General features: G+C 39.7%; 1 protein-coding gene across 2 annotated transcripts; it reads left to right on the top strand.

The window, feature by feature from the left end:
• The first annotated feature begins 5,706 nt into the window (after positions 1 to 5,706).
• Positions 5,707 to 8,208, top strand: LOC147614164 (uncharacterized). 2 transcript variants are annotated; one of them, XM_086780702.1, is made up of 4 exons: positions 5,719 to 6,217; positions 7,052 to 7,078; positions 7,343 to 7,539; positions 7,672 to 8,208. In XM_086780702.1, the coding sequence occupies exons 1-4, from the start codon at positions 5,942 to 5,944 to the stop codon at positions 7,940 to 7,942; spliced, it is 771 nt and encodes a 256-aa protein (XP_086636828.1). In that variant the 5' UTR covers positions 5,719 to 5,941; the 3' UTR covers positions 7,943 to 8,208. The 2 variants fall into 2 exon arrangements, with proteins under 2 accessions (XP_086636829.1, XP_086636828.1); XM_086780703.1 differs by lacking the exon at positions 7,052 to 7,078 and having other exon boundaries at positions 5,707 to 6,217.
• Positions 8,209 to 10,225: the final 2,017 nt, after the last annotated feature.

Genomic DNA, 10,225 nt, shown 5'->3' with positions numbered 1-10,225 from the left:
AGGTGTTCCATGTCAGGCTATTGTTTTATGTTTGGTAAAGGACTTGTTTCTTGGAAATGTCAAAAGCAGCAAATTACTTCTTCATCATCGACAGAAGCAAAGTACAAGTCATATCTTGATGCCACTTTTGAAGCACTTTGGCTTCAGCAAATTCTGAATCACCTTGGATGTCCATCTACTCCGACACTCATCTACTCAGATTCACAGAGTGCTATTGCTTTAGCCAAAAATCCAGTTATTCGAGGACGATCCAAACACATTGATGTTCATTTTCATTTTGTTCGTGATTGGATTTCTGAAGGTTGCATTCAGCTTGAGTATTGTCCTACCAAAGATAATGTTGCTGATTTGTTTACTAAGCCTCTTCCTCGACCTACCTTGGATTATCTTCTTCAGCGCATTGGCGTTGGTCCTCCCATCTGGACCTGAAGAGGAGGTGTTGGATAGGTGTCATCTCCAGATGGTGTCACGCTAGTGGCACACTCTTTAGCCTCTAGGCATTTTTGGGATTTATAGCATTCATTTCCATTTTTTCCTATTTACACATTTTTGGGTGTGGAGGAACTTTTCTAGAGATCCGTTCATCTTGTGCCTATATATATGAGGCATTGTAGTTCATTTCTAATCAAGTTGGCTAGTGGTTCATTGATGAGTTCTTGAGTACATTGTCTCTTCTCTCATCTCTTCTTTCTCACAACCCATGCATATCATAAGTGTCAGCTCGTGTTGAGCTTGACATCTCAACACGAACCCCTTCATTTGCACAATCATGGCCAGATTGATAGTAGAGAAGTTCATGTGTGAGGGCTTCACACATGGCAAGTAAAAATCAAGTATTTACTCATGAGAGAGAGAGAGAGTTTGTGGGGCATTGTAAGTGGGAGAGAGGAGTTACGATGAATAGATGAAAGAGTAGAGATGATAAATCTAAATCCATCATTGCCTTGTATTGAGTGATGCATTAAAGGGGCATGGGACAAATTGGGGCATTGTAAGTGGGAGAGAGGAGTTACGATGAATAGATGAAAGAGTAGAGATGATAAATCTAAATCCATCATTGCCTTGTAAGTGGGAGAGAGGAGTTACGATGAATAGATGAAAGAGTAGAGTTTGTGGGGCATTGTAAGTGGGAGAGAGGAGTTACGATGAATAGATGAAAGAGTAGAGATGATAAATCTAAATCCATCATTGCCTTGTATTGAGTGATGCATTAAAGGGGTATTTACTCATGAGAGAGAGAGAGAGTTTGTGGGGCATTGTAAGTGGGAGAGAGGAGTTACGATGAATAGATGAAAGAGTAGAGATGATAAATCTAAATCCATCATTGCCTTGTATTGAGTGATGCATTAAAGGGGCATGGGACAAATTGGAAACATTATATGGGGAAAAGAAAAGGAACTCTAAAATCAACCTTAAAATTCAATCTTTTTGGTTTAGACATGAAAGGAAATGATTATTTTCCTACACATATCAACAAAATGAAGTCACTATGCAATAATTAGCTAGTATTGGCTCCCCTATAGAAGAAGAAGAACCATTGCCATCCTATTGAAGAGCATGCCAAGTGAAGAGTTTGGGCCATTGGTGGCCACCTTGAAGAATCTTCCCAACCCAAAGCATGGAAGTACTCATGATGAAGGCGAAGCACTCGTGGAGGAAGACCAAAGAATCAAAGCTAGAGTTGCACCTACAATGGGATAACTACTCTAAAATAATAGTCATCTAGGTTACCAATCCTAGACTTCTCTTGCGATGTTGCTCACTACTTTCTAGTTCGTGTACTTGCTAATTAGTACTCTCTCTTACGCTATTCTACACAACATTAAATCATGGTAGAAAAGTAGAGATAAACTTGTCTCAAATGTATGAATAGAATAACAAAAATTAAAGAGTGATAGTTTTTGAGATTCACAGGGAAATTCCACCAAAGATCCACCAGAGTTTCACAAAGTAATTCCATTAGAGTTTCACACAAAGTAATTCATAGTTTCTGAGATTCACAGGGCAATTCTACCACCATAGTTTCACAAAGTAATTCCACTAGAGTTTCATAGGAGTGATTCCATCATAGTTTTAGTATAATATCCAAACTTCTCTCCTTTTATAATAATGGGCCACAACCTTATATAGGGTTTTACAATGATACCTGACATTGATCCATTAGTCCTGATACTTGGTTCTTGAATTGAGTTCTTATTCCTAGCAATCCTGGGTCTTTGTCGATGCACTAATTGATCCTTTTTAGTGGCTCCACTTGAATGATTTAAGTCTCTCGCTACTTGACTTAGTTTGAGATCAAAGGTTCTTTGGCTTTGATGTTTGAGGAGGAACCCATGGTGGTAGTTCAATGTGAGACTTGTGCAAGTCTTTGTTATCTCCATACACACTCTATGTGTCTCAAGCCCTAGGTAGATTCTAACAAACTTGTGTCTCAAGCCCTAGGTAGATTCTAACAAACTTGTGTCTCAAGCCCTAGGTAGATTCTAACAAACTTATGTCTCAAGCCCTAGGTAGATTCTAACAAACTTATGTCTCAAGCCCTAGCCTTCTAGTTTTGGTAGATTTCAACAAACTTGTGTCTCCATGAGTTCTTCAGCCTTCTAGCATATTTTAGCCTCTTCAATGAATGGTCATGAGTGTAAGCAACATAGTGGGTAAATGAAAGGGTGATGGACCAAAAGAAAAAGTTGGAGTACAAATGAATGGTCATGAGTGTAAGCACCATAGTGGGTAAATAAAAGGGTGATGGACCAAAGAAAAAGTTGGAGTACAAATATTTCATTAAGATTCACTTAAATGCAACAACACTCCAAACTTCAAGGTTCACCAATGATGTACTCCATAATCTATTAGTCTCTAGTGCTTTAATAAGCCTAGTTGTCAACTAAGAAGGGGGTCATTGAACATGTAGCTTGCTTCATTATCTTGGTGAAAAACTATGCGCAATAGCCTGCTTAGCTACAAAGAGACATCTTCATTGTGGGATGCCATTGACAACTATGTGATAGGAAGGCTCTTGCAATACTAGTTTCTCCTCCTATGTGATAGGATTGCTCTTGGTCCTACTATGTGATAGGAAGGCCTTTGAAATACTGGTTGCTCCTACTATGTATAGACTTAGCTTAAAGCCCACGATGGCACCATGCCTACACTAAATAGTTTTTTAATATCAATCATAGAGAATAAGACTATGTTGTGAAGACCAAGGTATTGGAGTTATGGGCTAAGGCCTTTAACTTATCTTCTCACTGGTATGAAAGTCAAATTCTCTACATTCAAATGGACTTTTACATGCTCTTACATTGGGAATTAGTCTCTTTATTTCCCCTTTATTGCTAATTATTGCTACTCTCTATTGTGATATGCTCTTTGAATTTTGTCAAGTAGCTCTATTTCCACAAAGTTTGAGAGTCCACTAAAGTTTTACATCTATCGTTTTGTGAGATTGAAAAATTTGCATGAAACATAATGCAAGCATAGAGAGCTTCCCTCTTGCTTGAAGCCTCTTGAGTGAATTAGGATATAAGAACGGGAAATGAGTGGAGCTTTGTAAATGCTAGAGAATAGCATAGGGACTAGGTTGAGAACTCCACAACGAGGAAATGTGAGGAATGAATGAGGGAACATGAGTTTGCAAGACAAAGTCCCCAAAAGAGAAGTCCCTTATTGAGTACAACCTTGAGGGAAACCTTGAATAGAAATGGAATGGGATTGTAAGAGTAGAGCCTTTCTTGTGGTTCAAGAGTTAGTATGAGGAAGTATTTTACAAGAGTAGAAAATAGATTCTTAACGAGTTGCTTGTGATTCAGTGCGTCAACACCACCAGTGGCTCTTGAGTCACTCGTATGTGACTCAAGAGTATACTTGTAAGTCTACATCACAAAATTTTTGAATTAACAAAGCTTCCTATTATTAGAGTGAGCCCCTTCTAAAAAAGAGTGAGCTTCCTACTAGGAGGTTGTTCCATTGACAAGTTCATTTTTCTTGCTCATGGATATGAGAGAGAGGAAAATAGCCTCATTGACAAGTTCAAATTTGTTGCTCATAGACTACAATGAGTGTGAAGTGGATGAGAGAGAATATTAAGAGTGTGATATTAGGAGTAGCATTAAGTATTAGGAGTAGGATTAAGTAGATTGATAGTTGAGAAAACATCCTATGCTAAATGGAACCCTATGTGGTGAAAACACACATAAGGAGGAACAAAGAAACCTAATGTATGATGGGGTGAGGCACGGGCAAGCACGAGGCAGGTGCACATAACGAATAACCATGGGCCAGTGAGTTGATCATGAGTGCCCAACCACCGGGCAGCATCCCCCCACCTCAAATCCCATAAGAACCACATGAAAATGTAGGGGATTTGCCTTGAACGTGTGTAAGCCTTTGCCTTATATGCCCCCTTAGGATCCTTCTTTATTAGGCATGTGGGATATATTTTAGTTGACATGGCAGCATGAGGCGACGTGCCTTCCAACAATGTACGACGACCTAACATACAATCTTAGGCCTTATTCAAGCTTCACTTCTACAGAACACTACATATGTTCACATTGCTACCGTGGGAAAGATAATTATACCCACACGTCAACCAAGTTAACACTTACAAAGCTTGTAACAAAGATAACCCTTCGCAATTCATGTATTCTTTAAATAGATCAAGTTTTCAGTGTGCTTAACAACTTCTTTGAATTCTTTCCTCTACAGACATGGGCTTGAAATTGAAGAGACGAAAGTGAGAGAGTGTGTTTTAATATTATGCTTTCTAGCCTTCACTCCACATATAATAGGAATGAATTAGGCAAAAAAAAAGACTACAGTGATGTCATTTATGGCAACATGGACCAAGATAGAGCATGGAATAATTACAATAGTGGAACGCCACTAACCATTAGCCAAGAGATTTCCTTGATGTTGTTAAGTGACCCTCCTACTAATTTCTATTTTAGGTTAGTGGTATGAAGTACCATAGGTAAATAACATATTTTATTAGATGAATCGAGATTGTCAAATGTGTGTATGCATGCATATGTGTGTACGTGCGTGCGTGATGTGTGTGTGTGTGTGTGTGTGGGGAGAGAGAGACAGAGAGAGAGGGAGGCTTGTGAATCATTACGTTAAAATTTTCTACCATATCATGAAATATTATTTTGGGAATCATGCCATCAATTGAATGTACCATTTTATATGATGGATACTTGTAGGCATGTCCCACGAGGCTCTTACATCTCACAAACATCACCTTCTCCTTGATGTTATTACATAGGCTTTTGCACACTAATGATGGTTAATGTCTTAACAACTCACAAGAGTAACACGAGTTTATTAAAATGGTATGTGATAATGCTTGCTTGGAATTGAGGATGGAGAGAAGATTGACTCTCTCCTCCTTCTCCATATTTTATGCAAACAAGAAGCCACAAGATCTAATCATGGGAATTTTTGCTTTTGTTTTTGTGGAGAAAGTGGAGAAGTGGGCACTCAATCTTTTTCTCATGGCCATCAAAAGGGCTTGTGGTTATTTTAAGAGCAGAGAGAGTCAGGAGAAGGGGGGGGGGGGTGATTTTTCTTTATCAAGAAATGTGGCTGTCATTGGACTTAGGGGAGGCAATGTGATTTTTCTTTATGAAGAATCATTGGACTTAGGGGAATCAGTATATTGAGGTAATATTCTCTCTGAAAGACATAAGAGTGGGGGTTTTGAGTAGGGATGTCTACACAAAAGAGGAAGACAGAGCCCGAGGACAAGGGGAGGGAGAAACTCGTGGGTTAAAGCCATGGACTAGTTTAACAAAGAGAGATGCAGACCCTAGTCCGAGCAGACGTCCTCCATGCCCAAAAGGCACCCCGATGTCCACACTAGGTCGCTAGGTAGGTCGGTACTCACGAGTCACCTTATCTTTGAACTGAGATTCCTTCAGGGATCTTTGTCTTTGTGGCTATGGCGCCCATGGAGATAGTCAGGAAGAAAGTGTCCCCCAACCAACCTCCCTTCTGTTGTGTTCTCCCTGCCCTTCCCACCCTTCTTCCAAAGCTTCCGCACCTCAAAGAGCTTGATGGGTGCTTGTGCACTTTAACCCATCTCCACACTTTCCTCTCCAATGCCTTAGCCTACTGCAAACAATCTTTTCTCTGCAGCTTCCACGAAGCTTTGGGGCAGAACCGTCACTTATCTCGCCTCCTTCCCCCTCAGCTTCTCACCTCACGCCCTCCACAGGTTGGTGTTAATCAATTTTTTTTTCTCAATAAAATGGGCTCTGTATTCAGTAGATAATTTGGGCATAGATCACCATCAAACACATATTGTGTCTTTTGGTCCTGTAATTTGCAATGTGGGCAATTTGCTTGCAAAAATTTTTCTGCAATTTCCTTTGCATTGTTTGGGTTTATCTGTGTCCATCTGCCATATCCAATTAATTAATTAATTAAGTAATACCGTATTATTCATTTATCATAATGGCTATGCCACGTAGTCTTTATTCATTCAGTGGCAATGTCATGTAAGTGTGTGTACATTTTCTGAATAACTGGGGCACTCTGAGACAAAAGTAAACCATGGTGACCTGGTTTTCTTAAAAAAAAGAATGTATTTATTTGAAGAAAAAAGATATGTTTATCAGTCTTATAGCAGTATATGCTACTTTTCTCCAGAAATATATGATATACATGTATTATGTGCCGAACGATGCATGCATGTTTACATCTACTGTCCTTCATTTTACTTCAAATCCATTTCAATCTAGCTGGGACAGTCTGTATGTATGTATGGATGTTTCCAAGCATGCATGTGCGTAGTGTGTATGTAAGCATGTGCGCGTGTATGAATGCCTGTCCCTGATCTTTAGCTGGATTGTGCCATCCATGGAGCTTGGAGATGAGTCCAAAGTTTTTCCCCTACATGGTAATGCTATCTCCATCCTCACTCATCCAGGGATGCATGGTATGCATGTGTTTATGTTTCCAAAGCATACATGTGTGTAGTTTGTGTGTACGTATGCGCTTGGATGAATGCCTGGCCCTGATCTTCAGCTGGATTGTGCCATCCATGGAGCTCGGAGATGAGTCCAAACCCTACACGGTAATGCTATCTCCATCCTCACTCATCCAGGAATGGCGGTCCATCCATCAAAGCTGTTTAACTTCCGTCATCTACAAGAATGAAAACAAATACATCATTTTCCTTCTCCTTGAGGAAAATCTAATGCTCTCTTCTACTGGTTCCTAAGGGGGGGCATCATGTATGTTGAAAACTTGGTTCCTAAGGGGGGCATCATGTATGTTGAAAACTTGTTTCAAAATTTTCAATTTTATGTCCATCTGAATAAAAATTGCTGTTATGCAGGTGAGGTATCATACAAGGAGACACCATGCACTAGCTGCATACAATTTTGCAGCCGTTCTTCCAAGTGATTCTGTTGCAGCAATGGTGGTGTCCAACGGGGTTCTCAACTTTCTCAACATTTACAACACTTTATTGGTTGTGAGGCTCATCTTAACTTGGTTTCCGGAGCCTCCACAAGTTATAGTGAACCCTCTGAGGTACACTCTACTCCTCAATATAGTGAAAAGTGAATTATGCTTGTGATCATACACACACATACATGTGTGTATTACATATGTATGTATGTATGCATGTGTGCGTGATAATGATGACACCCTCCTTTTGTGCAGCACAATCTGTGATCCATACCTCAATATTTTCCGGGGTATAATCCCACCTTTAGGAGGAACCATTGATCTCTCTCCCATACTTGCATTTTTAGTCCTCAATGTATTCACCAACTCAGCGGCTGCTCTCCCAGCCGAGCTTACGGCTGCTGGTCAGTCTGGTGTCTCTTCGGCAGATACGCAACTTTCAAGCTCTGCAGTGTTGACAGAGAACCAGAAGGCATGGCTAAAGCGACAGAAAGCCTCCTCAGAGGCCAAGAAAGTGTCAATGTAGACCTTATTTTGTAAACTTTCCAACCAGAAAAGGAAGGTGTCTTTGACTCCTATTTAAGGCCATATTTGTGGCTGTGAAGTCATCAAGGAGACCTTGATCCAGTGTTTTTGAGAAGTGTATATCTAGGAGGGGTGGTCTCTCCATTGTGTCTTTCTTCATGTCTTTAGTTTTCACTCAACCTTTCCAAGTCAGTTTACGGCCAGTGTTGACATTGTTGTACTTTTATACCATTCTCAACTTTCAGTTTCAACCTTGCTTTTTACTGCCGAGAGCCTCATGTGTGTGTGTGTGTGAGAGAGAGAGAGAGAGAGAGAGTCTGATTCAATGTGTGCTTTTATAGCCGCAAGGGTGCTAAGATACTCACACCATGGCAAAGTACACACAAAGTTTTGTCTCACAAAAAGTGAACCGTCATATCAAGGGAAAACGACCTTCAGGTGGCCTCATCCTGCACCCATGTCAGGTGGTCCACAAGGGTCGTTATTTTCATGCTGCCAGAGTGCCTTTCCCTGCCTGCCCCCATAGCTCAGTGAACTTTGAGTTTAGGCACCACTTCAGTTGGCAAAATCATGAAAGATCTGTGGGTGCAATGCATAAACTTGTCTTTTCTGTATGCAATGCCTGCAAAGTTACTGGAGTATATAGCTTGACTTGAAGCTGATTCGTTGAAATTCAAGTGCCCCATTGTTGCGAAGGCAAGGCTTAGCAATCTTGTAAAACACTTACCATTTTGATCTCAATGCCCACTTTGGCCTAAGCAGACGATAGAGATTGCAGTCCCCTAATAGAGGTTTTTACCCTCTTTTCATTCTTGGACACTGTGGCATCCTTGTCAGCATGAATCTATTTGTTAAGGAGGGAGTGACCAAGTGGTGCAGCAACTGAAGCTGCACATTGGCTAGTTAAAACAGATTTGGTGACAGCCTGTTTGTGTGTAATCAACCTAAATGGGCCTACGGCCTGGTTCGTCACAAGCTGACCTCTGTCTAACCTTGTAACCTCCATCTAACAAAAAGCTGCACAATTGTGTGATGGTGGATGTGTCCAGGGTAGGGGTGGACTAATGAGAGTGTTATTTGGGATGACTGGCTGGGGTGTCGTAGCCTCTGTTTGACAAAGAGGGTGTTGTGTGAAGGTGGAGGGTGCCTCTTGAGGCCATTAAATGGGGTGGCTAGTAAAGCCAATTGTTGAACTCTCGTACTTGTTTGCTATGGGATTCTCACCTAGTGAAGCTAGATGGAGCCCTATACCACCTCAAGCAAGAGGAACATGAGACCATGTAGAACTACATTGCCAAAACCAAGTATCTTCGTATGATATGTGATGAGGCATTAGGTAAAATTTGGACTCAAAAAGGGCCTTATAAGAAAGTATGAAAAAAAGAATGGTCAAGCTAATGAGAGAGCTAGGATTCAAGATCCATGTAACATAGATCTTTTTGAATCTTCTCTCGCTAACATTGACAAGGTAAAGTTTCTCAAATAAAATATTGAGAGGTTTACATGAAAAATTTTGTAAAGTGACGGATGTACCTTGTACTTCTTACAAGCTGATTTAATCATAATTCAAGGTTTTTTCACTTTCGTACTTTTTGTTTCTCGTCTTTCCATATCTTCTCTTTTTTCATTTACCTATCTCTCCTCTCTCCTTTTTTCCCACTCATCAACATTCTCCATCTTTTGTTAGGAAAACATTTCTAGATATGTTACTTAGTCTACTTGCCTTTTAGTCTTTATGATTCTAATTCTTTATTACACCTTGTTGATGTTTATGTTATTATTTGATTAGTTTTTTAGGTTCGAAGTTACTAATAATACGTGCTATATTGTAGGTTTTATTGTTCCTTGTTGATGTTTTGATTGGTTTTTTTTGGTTTGAAGTTACTGATAATACGTGTTATAGTGTAGCTTTCTATTTTGAAATTTTGGTGTTTAAAAGTTTGGGTACTCCGAAGTTTTTCAGAGTAGGTATAAATCAGGTTAGGTTTTTAATTAAGTTTAGACTTTAGATTTGGAGGTTAATCTTATATGATGTTTGGAGAATTTTCGAAGATAGGTAATAATAAGTCTTTAGGTTTTTATAGAGTAGGTAATAATCAGTCTTAAGTTTTTATAGAGTTGGTAATAAGCAGTCTAAGTTTTTATAGAGTTGGTAATAAGCAATCTTTAGGTTTTTTGGGGTTTATGGGTTCTACTTTTTCTATACTCTTCCATGGTATTTATCTTTGTGTGGTTGTTGCCACACGTTTAAGGATTTGCTTTATCTATGAATATCTTTTTTAAA

Source organism: Cibotium barometz, chromosome 42 (assembly GCF_041138505.1).
Source record: "Cibotium barometz isolate CiBa-2024 chromosome 42, ASM4113850v1, whole genome shotgun sequence".
NCBI classification, from domain to species: domain Eukaryota; kingdom Viridiplantae; phylum Streptophyta; class Polypodiopsida; order Cyatheales; family Cibotiaceae; genus Cibotium; species Cibotium barometz.
This window is presented reverse-complemented; position numbering and strand designations above follow the sequence as displayed.

Excerpts from the sequence above, each read along its gene's own strand:
- LOC147614164 (XM_086780702.1), top strand. The coding sequence starts at position 5,942 with ATGGCGCCCATGGAGATAGTCAGGAAGAAAGTGTCCCCCAACCAACCT. Across the intron at positions 6,218-7,051 it reads TCACCTCACGCCCTCCACAG|CTCGGAGATGAGTCCAAACC; the intron begins GTTGGTGTTAAT and ends CCATCCATGGAG. Across the intron at positions 7,079-7,342 it reads ATGAGTCCAAACCCTACACG|GTGAGGTATCATACAAGGAG; the intron begins GTAATGCTATCT and ends GCTGTTATGCAG.